This window comes from Oryzias melastigma, linkage group LG15 (assembly GCF_002922805.2).
Source record: "Oryzias melastigma strain HK-1 linkage group LG15, ASM292280v2, whole genome shotgun sequence".
In the NCBI taxonomy this organism is placed as follows: domain Eukaryota; kingdom Metazoa; phylum Chordata; class Actinopteri; order Beloniformes; family Adrianichthyidae; genus Oryzias; species Oryzias melastigma.
The window spans coordinates 28773277-28788683 of NC_050526.1; the positions used below are offsets into that span (position 1 = coordinate 28773277).

Here is a 15407-nt window from a genome sequence, read left to right on the forward strand (position 1 = left end):
TTTGAGAATTTTGAGTCCAGTGACTCTAAGTTCAGGTTCGAACTCTAAATTTGTTGAACCTGCTTCTTGAAACGGGCCCCTGGAGGCTCCGAGGTTCTCTCCAAATTTCTCAGAAGCAGACAACTTGACAAGACTGATAAATGCATCAAGAAAATACGTCTCAGATGTTTGCTCACTTGCAGGTATTGTTGTTGTTGGAGCAAAGAAACTCTGCTCCTAATATGGGATACTAAGATAGAGCTTTGCTCCAAGAGCAAAATGCTCAAGTAAATCTGGCGGCAGATCAGAGACTTTTATTCTGACCAAACAAATACTTTGTTTTGCAAGTTTGAGACACAAAATTTGGATTATATATGCACAGACTCACACACATGCAAAAAAAATCTACATTTCTAAATTATCAGACACCAGTGGACTGTTGGGGCCGATGGTGGGGAGGGAATGGGGGGGTGGGTCCTTTAGTCCTTCTTTTTGTCTCCTATTTTTCCAACTTAATTTTTCAACATATTTTTAAATTGTTTATTAATTGAAGCTGTTCTTGTAACTTGTTTTAGAGGATTTTACAGGAACATTAATTTGTTTACACTTTTATTTTTATACTTTTATTTATTCCACCTTTCTATCAAGCTTTTTTTTTTTCATTCTGCCCTGTTTTGACCCTAAAAATCAGTAAGGAGTTGCTGAAGACCAAGCTCGACATTTAAAATAACATGACAAAAAAAGCATGAACTTAAAAAGCAACAAACGATAACAGAGCAGACGATTTGACAATGAAGAACTGAAAACTTTGCACTTAAATTAGATCACTCACTGAAAGGAAGACTCACTGTGGACGATCATCATCCTGAACCTGGTGTGACCTGAACCAGAAGAAACTCCAACCAGAACATGACCAAAGCCAAATCCAAGAGCACAATCCAAACAAAGCTTTTATTCTGAAAAGACAGATAATCAATGCCTGTATTTCTTTGTACACTAACATCCATTGAAGTGCCTTTACTCTGGAAAAAAATGTACTCAATCACTAATGAAGTGGAGTTGTAATTAAGGATTATATTGGGTTTGAATTAGTTAAGTGCTCGATTATTGATCCTTAAATGAATTCAGTTCTGTTTGTTAAAAACAGATTTATTTTTTTTTATCTTGATTCATACTTATAACAGAAAAGTCACACAAATGAATGCTAAAAAAGAGAAATACAAATGCTGAGATACATCACGCTCGTTCTACATTCATCTTATTGACTCCAACATTCCCACTGTAATGCAATCTGCTAAAAACAAATATAAAAATCAGTTTTATGTCTGTCTTAACTTGGAAACTGTTTTCCAACTACAGGACGACAAGTACAATTTTATTTTTTGCAAAATATTCTCATTTCTGTTGTTCATTTTTATGCTCTGTGGTAAAATAATGTGTTTTTTGTAATTTGTCTTCTGAAATTACTAACAAGATGCTGAATCAGCTATTTCTTCATTAACATCAAAGGGGTTTGATTCTGACGGTTGTATTTCATTTTTTTGCACAAATATATATATATATTTTCCACGGTTCAGGAGAGCATGAGAAGCTGCGAGTATACAGATTTGTGGCCACATACAGGATTGTTGAGCTCTGCTGCTGTAAAATCGTTTTTCCTTTTAGCATTTGTTTTAATTTTTCAATATTTCATGACCGTCGCTGCAGAGTCCCATGTCTCCTCACACTTTTGTTCCCTCGCTGTTCTCCTGTTCTCACCAGCGTGTCTCTCTGCTTGGATTTATTTTCCAGAACACACCGGTGGGCAAATCAATATTTATGGTGAATGCCACAGATCCTGACCAGGGAACCGGGGGCAGCGTACTATTTTCTTTCCAGCCACCATCTCCCTTTTTTGCGATTGATGGGGCCCGAGGCACAGTCACCGTCACCAGACCTCTGGACTATGAGACAACCACCGCCTACCAGCTCACCGTCAACGCCACAGTCAGCACTCACACCTCATATTTGCACACGCCGCCGCTATAGTCAAAATGCTCATGCATCTCTTCTGTTGTTTTTAGGATCAAGACAAAGTGAAACCGCTGTCCCGGCTCGCCAATTTAGCCATCTCCATCACCGACGTGCAGGACATGGACCCGATCTTCACCAATCTGCCCTACAACACCAACTTACAGGAGAACGTTCCCCTGGTTAGTTTTCAAACCTGACATCCAGTAAAAACAAGCAAAAACAAAGTGCTGATTGATTTTTGGGATAAAACTAACATGGATTTATTTTTCTAAGCATAGATGGATCGTTCATTAGTATCAGACCACCTATACGTTTTATATCAATTATCTATAATCTGACCGGCGTCATATCTTCAGTTTATAAAAAGTCCTCATCAATATAGAGCATAAAGCTGTAATGACAGGACATTTCCTTCATCTCAGGCCTCACACATTCAGCTCTGCAGGTGAAGCAGCTGTAATTACTGTGGAAGATTTACCATCCTGCCGCAGGGATGGAAGGCCCCTTTAAAGGTCAAAGTGGATTTGGGACGTATGTCTTTTATTAGGACTTAGTTACACCATCAACTAAACAGTGTGGTCTCAACAAGGCTTTACATTCATCCTCTGCAAAGAATTCATATTATGGATATTTAATGCACCACATTATGTCCTAATATGCAATTATGGCACACTCACCTCAAGTCACCTTTTAACTCAGTACCCAGGTGGATGCTGGTTTGATTCATGTTTCCATTGCAGTGAGTGTATAGAGTGAGGATAATACGTTCTTAGCTGTTTTCACTGAGACTCAACAGCTAGAAGATGCTTTCTGGGAGGGTGACGTGAGAACACAGACGTCAGATTCACTTTTTGGAGAGGTTTATTGCCCAGAAGATAAATGGATCAGACAATGTGTAACTTTAAACTTCCAAAGCGTTTAAAGTCCCACTCCGATCATATTTTGACCTATTTTCAAAGCGTTCCCAGTGGACTTTTAGTTATGATGATGCCTTTTTTTTCCAAAATAATAAAAAAAATTGTTTCCTAGGACATAGTTTCTGCAGAGCGACAGGAGTTCATTAGAAATTCGCCACTGCCGCAGAGTAAACTCGCACCTACTTCCCATCATCCCTGCGTTTACTCTCTCTTTTGTGAGCTTACAGCCCCTCACACCCCAACCTAACATTAACAGCGCAACAAAAATGGCGAGCAATATTGGAGCTAACCGTATGTACAGTTTTGAACCCGCCCAGTGGATTTTCTATGTAACAAAACAATATTTCAAACAGCATATTTTCTTCTGCTCCTGGTTCACAACGGTTTAATAAAGAATCACTCAGAAATCTTTATCTATGTCCCTTATAAACAGAAAAAAAGCCACAAGAACATGTTAAAAACACAATTTTCATTGGAGTGGATCCTAAATGTGAACAATCATCATCCGTTTTTTCTTGCAAACCTCCATAAATGTGTTAAACATTGATGATACATTCAATTCTGCTTGAAAGCAGGTGTCAGGGATTCCTATCAACTCCTCTGAAGTTCGACAAGAAACACAGAAATATCCACACCTTATATTTTGCATCAAGGTTTTCCTCTTGAGTGCTCGAAAAATGTGCCCGCTCACATCCAGCACCTCATATTTCACGCTGAGAAACAACATCTCAAGCAGAAAATCTGCCACTGTGGAGTACACATGTGAGCAGCAACAGCAGCAAAAACCCGGAGCAGATTGTGCGCACGTTCCCCCCAGAACATCTCTGGTGTTCATGTGTGAAAATGGCTTCTTTCATTCCACGTCTCACTCAAACGAGCCCCACGACTCACACCACCACTTGCTTATCCCTCGTCCCCAGCCTGTCCGTGCTGTAGTAGAAATGTCAAGTGCTACATTTGCATGCATATTAACGGGGCATGACGGAGCCCACGCCCAGTGTCTCCCCAACTCTCTGATTCATCAACTGTCAGGAGGAAGGTCACAACAGGAGGAGCGGGGGGGGAGGATGTGGACGGAGAAAGAAATGGAGTGAACTGATGAGAGATTAGAAAAGTTAAAAAAGAAGATGAATGAAAAAATCAAAAATACTGAAATTGTGTTTTACCGCATTGGAACATTCCTGCCTCCAGCAGTAGGGGGCAGTGTGTGCTCCTTTAAAATAACCACAACTTGAACGGCCGTCCAAACAACGTGACATTTGTTACTGATCCTTTGTGACCTGATCACAGGCAAAGCAGCAATGCAGCCCGACCGCATGTTTCCATCTTGTCATTTTCACGATGCAGCATTTAGGATCAGCTGCAGACATGCACTAACAGACGGATTGTCAGCTTTACTGCAGGCTCATGACATTCACACTCGGGGGTTAGGAGACTGGGCTTCTTGTCACAGGTCATCTCTCCGACGTGTCCTCAAAGCCTTTTTTCTTGGCGTTTTTCTCCCAGCCCGTTTTGTTTCTTTCTGATCGTCTTCCTCTCATTCTTGAGCCAATTAACCTGTCATCCTGAGAAAACTTTGAGAAAAAAATTGAAATATATATTTTTTTCCAGATATGCTATGAATCTATGCTTGAAGTGACATTAATCCCCTTCTAGGACAAACACACAATTTGGCTGTCAAATCAATGAGAGGGAGAGAGGAGGAAAATGGATAGAAAGGATGAAAAGTGGGAGAAGGGAGTTGGAAAGATAAGTTGTGTAGATGTGTCGGTGTGTGAGTGTTTCTGTCTGTGACAGGGAGGGGGGGTGACATCGCTGATGGGTGACTGAACACACTCTGCTTGTGTGGACGGCTTGAGAATATTGTTCACGTTACTTTAGCATGATTTCCTTCACTTTTTCCTCCACTCTCTTTCCCAGTTTGCTTTTTTTCCAGTCTGAACGTGTGTGTGTTGTGAGCGCGTTGTGTGTGAATGGTGTGAATCGGTCTCTTTAAAAGGCTTGTAATTGATTCAGCTGTAATTGGTCAATGACAGGAGATGCTTTGGCAGAAATGGAGCATAAACACGTCTTAGACACAATTTGCAGGATCAATGGGAGGCAGCCGCTCGGGTGTGAGTGAGAGGACGAAGGAGGGATGAAGGAAGGGAGGAGAGCAGGAGAGAAGGAAGGAAGTGGGGCTTTCAATCTCTCCCCGCAGCGCTGAGGTTTTTAAGTATCACTCCTGTGTCAGACTGAGGCACGAAGGCTGAGAAAGCACAACAGATCAAAGACTTTTCAAATCGCTTTCTTTCTTTCTTTCTTTTCCTTTCTTTTCTCCTCTTCTTCCATTTTTTCGCTGTCATGCTGCTCTATTGTCAAAATGTAAAGTCATTGACGCAGCAGGAAAGCTTTGGAACAGAAGGGAAAAATAAACATCAACAAAGTTCTAGCATTTGTAAAGATAAACTGGTTTGACACTACAGAGATCTGATTTTGATGGAAGATCGAGTTAGATATTTGTATATATATTTGATTCACAAAAAAGCTTTTAAAGTACAAATGTTTTGTTTTTCTTTATATTTTTAGCTGTCAAATCAAAAGCAGTCTCATGTTCTGATTATGAAAATCTACAACATGGTCATCAGGTGCTTCTGCAGCAAACTAATTGTTTTGCCTTGAAGTGTCAGGTAAAGGTAAAACGTTAAAAGTCCCACTCTGATCCTACACTTTCTCAATCCCAACATGTCATATATGGACATGTGGTTGGAGCCCCCTCTGTGTCACTTTTTGAAGTTTTGGGTGTTCCCCAACTTGTAAAAGAAGTGTTGGCAATAAGTCCCAAACTTTTGACCTCAGAGGACTCTAGTTCAAGTGATGATTCAAATCCTCAATCTCCTCAGGTCGTCCAGCCAGAGTAAAATAAACATGAAATATGGCATACACAAGCCCGAACATAAATATAATCATGTAAAACACAATCTCCTAAGAAATTAACTTTCGCCGGAATCAAACATGTGAAAAGTACAGGGCACACGTCTCTTAATTACTAAATAAATTCCTTAAAGGAGGTAAACATACCCTCTTATGGATGCATGACAATGATTTTGCAGGAAATGAAAGACATGAGAACTCCAAGATGAGGGACAAAGCCTGTGTCCTCAACGAAGGCTGACTGGAGACTGAACATGAACAGGTGCCGCTTTGGTAAAGGTGAAAAATAGAGTTTGTGCTCCCCTACCATGAGAAGCATTATGGGATTTCAGATTAACTATTATGAGGTGGTGTGGCATTCAAGGAGCTCAGGAAAAATCTAACTAATAAACAAAAACTGATTTAAAGCAAGTACAGACATGAACCTTGTTAAGACATCTCGTCGTTTTTTGACGTGTTGACTGTTAACAACTAAACGACAGGTCCCCAATCCTTGGGTCGCAGTACCGGACGTGGTAACAAATGCGTAACTGGTACTGAGTTAGGGTACCGGTACCTGGTTAGGGTACTGGTACTGGTCCGGTCCATGTCCTGAGGGCTGGTGACCCTGATTAGCGTATGCATTTTTGTCCCGTCTGTGCCTCAGTACCAAGCACCCGACTAGTACCAGTTCGCGGGCCGGAGGTTGGGGACCCATTATTTAATGGGAACTGCCAGCACAAAGTCAAAAACAACGAATTGGGGACACCCAAAACGTCAAAAAGTGACGTGGAGGGGGCAGATGAGTGCTGAGTGGGAATGATCATCTTCTGATCTATTTAAGTCTTTGAATTATGATTGTGCAATTTAAGCCAGAATAAAAACAATTTTAAAAAGTGTCATTTCCTAGGTCATAGTATCTGCAGAGCAGTAGGAGTTCACACCCCCAACTTAACATTAGCAGTACAACAAGAATATTGGAGCTAACCAGCTGTACAGTTTGATCCAGATTCTAAAGATGGATCTAGTCTTCTACAATGAAATGCATCCAAATGAAGCTGAGCAGAAGGCTTGCAGGTTGCTTTTGGAGGCTCTATGTCAAACCTCCAAGCTTTTTCCATTGGCATTTATCATCAGCTACTGATTCACAATGTTTTGATTAAAGAAATACTCAAGTCATGGTGTTTTAATCTTAATTTTCTTTATATACTGAGAGAAAATTGCCACAAGTTAAAAAAAAACCCAAACCCCCCCACAATTTTCATTAAAATGGGTCTTTGAAAAAACTAAAATTTAATAAAGGACACGAATAAGTTTCAAATATTAGACCCTAACCTCCATGTTGTGTTCTGCGCGTCTCTTCCTGCAGGGCTATGAAGTGCGGAAGATAACGGCACATGACCAGGATCTGGGCCAACCACGGGGAATCGGCTACACCATCATCTCAGGTCTGACTCACATCATCAGTTTAACATTCACTGCACAGAGGAGCGGATCGATCACCTCTTATCATAATTTTGCAGCAATAATAGACAAGTGTCATCAAGTACAACAGTCAATAACAGCTGCAAGGCGAGCGGAATTGGAAAGCAGACGGAGCTTTAAGCTCACATTAATCAGAGTTCAGATGAGCAGCAGACAGCTTCTGTTTGGGTTCTCATTCTCAGGTTGGCGTTTCTGTTCAAAACAGGATTAGGATTTGTTAAAATATGTCTTATATGGCAGAAAAGTGATTCTAGAGTTCCCTCTTCTAACTTTTTTCTAAATCATTAGATTTTATTTGTTTGTTCTTATTCTTTTGTTGTTTTTTATTTTGAACAGTTTAAAAATGAAAAACTATTTTATTGAAAAAGATCCTAAAATTCACAACAATCAGATGTGAGTGTAGGCAAAGTTTTACTTCACAAAAAAAAAAACAATTATGTGAAACCGTCTTTAGCATTCAGTCTGAAGCTAATGAATTCAGGCTCCTTTAAAAATTATTTTAAAAATATATTTTTTCTCTTCTAATGGCAAAATGTTGACAGATTTTCCTGTGAAGTGATGGAAGTGAGAGGTGGGATGATCCAAAGGAGCATGGCTAATCGATTCAACATAAAAACACATTTCAGTGATGAACTGCAACTTTTAGAAATAATACAATATTATGTATAACCACACACAAAAAACAAAAGAAATGCTTTGAAGGCCCATTTATTACCCAACTATTTGAGTTTTTGCTGCCTTTAATTTGACCGAACTAGAAACAGAGAAAAACAAACACCTGAGAGAGACGAGCAGCATCCGACATTAAGATCATTACAGGTTCAAGGAAACTCTGATTAATGCAACTGTCACGTTAAAGCTTTCATCTACTGTTGTAATGCAATAAGGAAATACGCACAGCATATTTTGTAAAACGTTTCTGCAATCAGATCAGTTTTGCTCCATCTGGCTTCATAAATATAAATCAATTAGTCGCCTCAAATGTAATAAAAGATGAAATCATGTCAGGAGACGTGACAAAGAAGAATTTTCAACATTGCTGCTGATTTTAACAGTTGAATGTTTTTATCCAACATGTCCGACATCCGACAGTTTAGCAGATGGTCTCATGGGGGGGTGGAAAGGGGGCGTGGCCTTCTTTATGGCATCTCTTTAAAATGTCCTCAGCTGTCAAACACCTGACACCTGTGCTTCTGACTGACAGTGGGATCCTGTTTTAAAGATGGAGACCATCTTCTCAGTGACTGCAGCTCCGTAACTCCAGCTCAAATATCAAGTGTGAAATAAACGCGTTCATCCTCTACGCCAGGGGTGTCAAACTCAAATCAAACAGAGGGCCAAAATCCAAAACACACCTCAGTTCACGGGCTGAATAGGAAGAACACATTAAACACACTAAATTTTTAAAAATTAAAAAATTTAACTTTTTACCATAACTATGAATAAAAACAGGCGGGAATATTATTCCAGAATAAATAAACTCAAACCTTAAATAACTTTCAAAATTGTATTCTCCATAAAAATATATTTTGTCAGAATTATACACGTTAGAAATAAGCTCAAGATAACATCAGGCTATTTATAACAATAAAGCAAAATGATCTGAAGGCCTTGACTTTGACACATGGGCTCTACGCTGTTTCTCAGTCAAGTTATTTTTTTGTCGTTTAAAAAAGAATGAGTCTGTCAGATTTTTCCAAAACAGTTTTTTTTTACTTTTACTTTTTATTTTTGACCAGCTCCAAGTCCCCATCCTACAGTTCTGCATGTTTTCGGAAAACCCTCTGACGGATCTGTTCAGTGTAGATGTACAGCTTTCTATTAAACTCTGCTCTGACCCAGGAATAGTCGGGGTGGGGGGACATGTCCTCAGAATGGTCAGCTGGCTGAAAAAGTCCCGTCTGTTTTGGGACCTGGGAATTTGGGATTGCTAAGAGATATTCATTGCCCTGTCATCCTCCGAGTCCTGATGTGACCTCAACACCAAAGAGAACTTGACCCTGTGTGCGTGCCGGCATGCGAGCATCAACCGAGTGATGAATTATTTGTGTGCATCTTAATCCACGTGTGTCCTTGATTGCTTCACGCTCAGGACGGCGCGCTCGCCGTCCGGCCTGAACTCGTCTTTCCCGTTCAGCGCTCACACCTACTCAGTCTTACTTACAGCTGCCTGCCACTCGTTTTGTTGTGCGATGTGTTCATTGCAAAGTTGAACGGCTAAGCGAAGCTCCAGAGGAAAAGAACATTAAAAAGACATTAATTAGGTGCTGCAGCGTATTCCCAGTCATGGTAAAATGTAGAGTTATAGCAGAGCACGGGGATGGAGCATGCAGGTTGATAAAATCATTATAAGTTTGATAATGAAAGGCAGGGTGATGCATCTGCTTTCTAGCTGTTTGAACACGGATAATCACGCGTGTTCCTCTGTCTGCACCAGCCCTGGCGTTCCTCTGCAGTCACATCAGTTTGGGGGGGCGGGCTTGTTTGCAGATTTAAATGCGACTCTGCATGGTGCCCCTCTTGCTTTCCGGCTCCTCACCCCGAGTGTCCTCGGAGAGCGCCGCTCACTCCGGCGGGACTCGTCTCATTACTTCAGTAATTAAGATAAACGAGGGTTTAATTGCAGCTGTGATGCAAACTAATGATTATGAGACTCAAGAAGAGGATTTCCTCTCCCCCCTCTAATCAGGAGTGGATCTGGGACTTGATGTGAACAGGAGATAGCATCACAAATGCTCTGCCTCCAATGTTGCATTTCTGATTTGTTATGATGGAGCGGATGCTGGTTGTTAATCCCTGACCCGGTGGTCTCATTATTTATCAAAGACTTTAACCAGAACTCGAGACTGGGCTGCAGGGGGTTTCTGGATCAAAATGAGATTTTGTTTTCATTTTTCCACCAATACAGAAAAAAAATGTAATTGATTATAAAAACAGCATGTTGAAACTGAACTGAAAGAAACAACAGTGTCTCTAATTGTCATCTTTCAAGCTAAATTAACTAATACAATCCACTACAAAGGGTCACTTCATAAAACATGCATATACAACTTTATTTCCAGATCTCACTTTATATTCTTAATAAGTCTCACCTAAGAATGGTTTCATTGGAAGGTCCTCACACCTTTACTGAACACTCAGTGTCGATTAAAATAGTGGTTTAATGATTCAAACTAAAAAGTCAAGACTATCTGAGTTTGTTTAGTCAGCAAATGAGGATTATACGGAAGTCACAAACAGCCTACTTTGCTTTTTGTCTTTTTGCTCATTTTTTAGCGATAACAACATTGTTTTCTTGTAATAACATCATTGTTTTCTCATGATAACAACATCCACTTTTGTTTTTTTTTCCGTTTTCTCATGATAATGACACCTACTCTTCCGTTATCACATGATAATAAGTATCTTCTTGTGATAACCGAACCACAAAACAGTATTTCTTGTTAGCATGGGAACACTGAAAATTGGATTACCATTGGTGATCAGCGTATATCTGCAGGACAAAACAAAAACCACTGCCCTGTGGGTCAAGATAGGACTGAATCTTGTACACCAAGTACAGAGTGACTCGCAGTCACAATCATGGAGACGGCCAGGTCTCCTCATCTGGTCACTGATGAAACTGACAACTGCAGGATCACTTAACTCCAGCCGACTGACAAATGACAATTGGACGTTGTTTATGACCGACATCAGCATAATATGACCGACATCAGCATAATTTCCACCCGAGTACAATCTAGATTGAAGTAATCAATTATAAATCGATCAGTTCTTCAGGTTTTTAACATTTTCTCCGCAAAACAAACTTTTTTTTTGCTTCATTTTGCTTCATTTTCTCATTATCATGAACAATATTACAAAGCTTAACTTGTGAAAACGACATTGACATCTTGGCACAGCAACAATTTGCACAATATCACGCGTCTGCATCCTCGAATGCCACTCCAAAACCTTGTGCAGATTCCTCACCAGAATGTTCTTTGGCGTATGCCACTGCACAAAGTTTAAATGCTAAATCGAATGAGCGTTTCTTGGCCCACAACACAAATACCACAGACACCCATCGTCCACATGACTGTACTCTACTGGGGGTATGTGTCTTGTGTTCTTACAGGAGCCTGACCACTAGAAACTATGGATATTGGAGATGAGCCACAACTGGAAGAAATACGTTATTGTGCTTTTAAAACAAATGCTGATCATCAACATACACTTCCTGGAAGGTGCTGTTCCCACTTTGTGACATCAGCTAATGAGAACCTTCTTGTTTTTGTAAGTTGGGAGGGGCTGGTACTCCGTTCGATCTTTAAAGAAATACCAGAAATGCGGATCAAAATACCACTTTGGGGTTGAGAAAGTCTAAGCAATCGAGATCATAGTTTTCAGATGATTCCACATTAAAAAAAAAGTTGCTAACATCAAGTCTGCCTCCAGCATGGGGATCATTCACAATCACCATTAATGGCATCTTTAAAAAAAAAGAATTGACTGTCTTTTATTCATAGAACACATTCTTGTATCAGATGCACGAGTACAAGCTTTACAGTAAGATCCCTTTAAAGAGGAGGAATTGTCCCCAAAAACAATTATGATTATTACAAATACATTTGAAAATCTGAATAATTTTGTCATTTCTTTTAGAAAGACAGGATCCTCCATTCTCACCAAGAGAGTTTAATCCGATAAAATCCGATTTAAAGTTTGAGCAGCTTCTCCACTCTCCTGTAAGAAGAGTGTAAGTAGATTAATAGTCAGTACAGCTAGTGGTAGAATGAAGGGGCATCCCTTGAGCCATCCGTGTTTTGTTGATCTGTTTGCAGAGGTTTCTGTCTTTTGCGCAGCTAATCCCTTCCTTATTTAGTCTTCTTTACTCTCAGACGGAGTTTTACTTTATCACTGCATCATCTACTGGTTGAAAATCACTGTAAAAGACCGAATTTTGAGCTTCATCTGTGATTTCAGATGAAGAAATTCTTTAAGGTAGTTGAAGTGTTTACTAACAGGCCTTCTCTCCCCCTACCTGCAAGTTTTAGAGAAGACAGTTGAGTTCAGTGTTGTCAAAGGTGTGACTTGCACTCTCTTTGGGACTCCCTGTAAGAAGGTCAGACAGATGTGGCGACGCCATTTCCCGCCTGGACGCAGTGATAAGTAGTAAAGGCGATTATTCCCCTCGTCTGCCTCCCCTCACATATCTTTATCCTTCAGCATGGCTACAGTCTGATGCTCTGATGCCACGCTCTCGCTGCCTCACTGGTATCAGCAGCCATGCTGTAATATGAAAAGGTCTAATACCTGTAATTCTATTGGTAGCTCTTATTGTCACTGCAGTATCAGTGAGATTTCTCTGCGTTTTCAATTAGACGCTCCGAGGCTCTCTGCTGCACGCTGCCTCTGTGTGTAATCTCTCAGTGAAAGGTAGATAGTCTCTGGATCACTGATCACAACACAGTCCAGTCTTCTTGTTTACTAGAGTCTAGCAGTGGAGTCCGGTCTCATTCAGCACCAGGCCTCACTCTGCTGATGTACGGCGGCCTTATCAGCCACTCTACTGTTATCCAGTTCTTTATAAACACACTTAAACCACAAGATCAGATTGAAATATTTAGAAATAAAAAACTTAAGATATCAAACCTTTTTGCTACTTTACTCTCTTCAGCCTGTTTTATTAGAATTGTGTTTTTAAAAAAAGTAGAATTTGTTTCCTTTTTAAGTTTCATACTGATAGAATTTGATCTCCTTTCTGTATTAATAAAATAAAAAGCTAAAGTAGCTTTTTTTTTAAACATATATGTTGAACTTTTGCCATAAATTTCACTTTTTCTTGCTTTGATTTAAAATACATTTTTTTAGCTTTACATAAACATAAACAATACTAAGGATTTGTTTTGTTTAAAGGAGTGGAAGTACACAGTAAACATGATTTGAATACTTCATAAACCTTTAAATTGAGCAGCTTTGGTTGAAATGCATGCAAAGCATTTTTTTAAATAAACAAAGTCTGGTTCTGGTTGTTTCTGACATTAATACAGATTGGATTATTTTTCTCTTTAACCAAACATCTTTTTAACTGAATGTCAGTGGGCTGAAGTTACTTTATTTTTAAGTAAATTTCATGAATCAGTATTAAAATAGCTGATTCATGACTGATTCGTTTCCAAACAGAAGGACAATTCTGCACAGTGACCTCCGAAAATATTTAACTGTAAAAAAAGTCATTAGAATTTTTTATTTGGACTGTACAATAGGACACCCATTTGTAAATTATTCCTATATCAAATCAAATCTTAGATCTTGGTGAAATCAACACTAATCTTTTAAATGCAGAATTCCTCTGAACAGACTCTAATCAGGGAGAAAAAAAAGAAAAGCAGCAAAAGCTTTGACTATAGTATCAAGAAGAAGCTTAAAGCATTCAACGCAGTAGATTCACCAAGAATTTTTGCAGACTTCTCATCCTCTGCACTTTTTTGAATTTTTGTTTTATTTATTTATGTCTCACAAAACAATAGTAAATACCAAACTTTACAACACACTTTTACAACTTTTTTTGTGACAATAAAAGGGCAGCATAAAACAGAAAACAGTTTTTCTGTTCTCCTTTACTTAAAAAACTCAATGGTTCACTTTTTTTTCTTTCACTATAGAAAGAAACTCAAAAATACAACAGTTTAAACACAAAGCCAGCACTATTAAATTTGGATGATTTTTTTTTGTTTGTTTAAACACAAAAGATAGCTATACAATAGAGACAAAACGCTGTACTTCTTATTGTTTATTTCATTAGATTATCATAAATTTATTTTTTTGTTAATATGTTTATTGATTTAACACCTGCGATGGTCGAATATCTTTTCATAACCTGTATTGAAACACATCTCTTTGACTTTAGTTTAGTCTTTGTGGTTCTTCCACTGGATGGTCTCTGTGCCGTCCCACTTCGACTAAATGTGTATAGTTATGTAGTGTTTTTTTCTACCTTCCTTTAAGGGGCAACGTACTTTGACTCCATTCACCCATGCACACAACCATTCACACACTGCTGCCAAACACTGGTACAAACCTATAACCACCATGAGCAATGTGGGGTTCAGTGTCTTGCCCAAGGACACTTTGACACATGTAGGTGGTAGGAACCGAACCTGCAAACTTCAAATCAGGGATTGTCCACTTTACCCCTGCACCATGGCCGCCCCCACACCAGAGTTCTCTTGCAAGTGAACTGATCCCCACATTCTTGTTCAGATCAGAGCTCAGCACCAGACCAGCATCAAAGATAACCTAAAAATGTTCATAATTTTGTTAAATTAAAGAAGAAGAAATCAAGTTCTAAAACCATAACCATAGACCTCAATTGTTTCTCCTTCTAGTATACAGATTGTGATGATTTACACCCCCACCCCCCACACACCTGATTTGGGCTAAAACCTTGGTGGTCTGACTCCAACTCTTCAGTTGTAGACTGTGTAGAATTTTGGCTTCAGCAAGTTAAAAATCAGCCTTAAGCTTTGTGTCTGTTTTCAAACAGACGTGTTGGTTGTGGCAAGAAAAAAAAAGTTTTGTAGAAGAAATCTTGACATAACATAAATGAACTCACATTACGAAACGTTCTCTCTACTTGAAGCATCACTTTAGTTACAGATGAGGGACTTCCTGAGTGTGTTATCCAGGTCCATGTCTGAGCAGAGAAGGAGTTGTCTTTCATCTGCCATACACCGCCTTACAGTATTTTTCCTTGAAGATTTCGAAAGAAAAACTTTGATGAAAGTAGTTTATTATTCATGAAATGCAGCCTGTTGCCAGTAGTGAGGCCCCCTCAGGGCTATTATCACTCACAGAATATAGACAAAAACACACATGTGCTCTGAAAGCTGTCACACGCGTGTTTCTCATCACACACATCCATTCACATGTTGGTGTGGCTGAGAAGACTTTCTTCAGAAAGTGGGATTCTGGAGCAATAAATAAAATGTGTTCGCTAAAATGCCCGCAGGCGTCATCTTTAGAAGTGACACTAATTTGTGTACATTTAGGAAAAAAAAAAATGCTATATCTTAGCTTCAGGACTCTGAACACTGGCTGCATGCCGCGTCTTAGTCCTTGAATGTTTCAGCATTCTTA

General features: G+C 39.4%; 1 protein-coding gene across 2 annotated transcripts in view; it reads left to right on the top strand.

Annotated features, from left to right (window-relative positions):
• Positions 1–15407, top strand: part of cdh23 (cadherin-related 23) — a 168380-nt gene that overhangs the window by 66223 nt on the left and 86750 nt on the right. For both annotated transcript variants that reach the window (XM_024298075.2, XM_024298076.2), the window contains exons 7-9: positions 1771–1965; positions 2043–2171; positions 7171–7249. In XM_024298075.2, coding sequence (XP_024153843.1) covers positions 1771–1965; positions 2043–2171; positions 7171–7249 — 403 coding nt within the window. The remainder of the gene's footprint in view (positions 1–1770; positions 1966–2042; positions 2172–7170; positions 7250–15407) is intronic.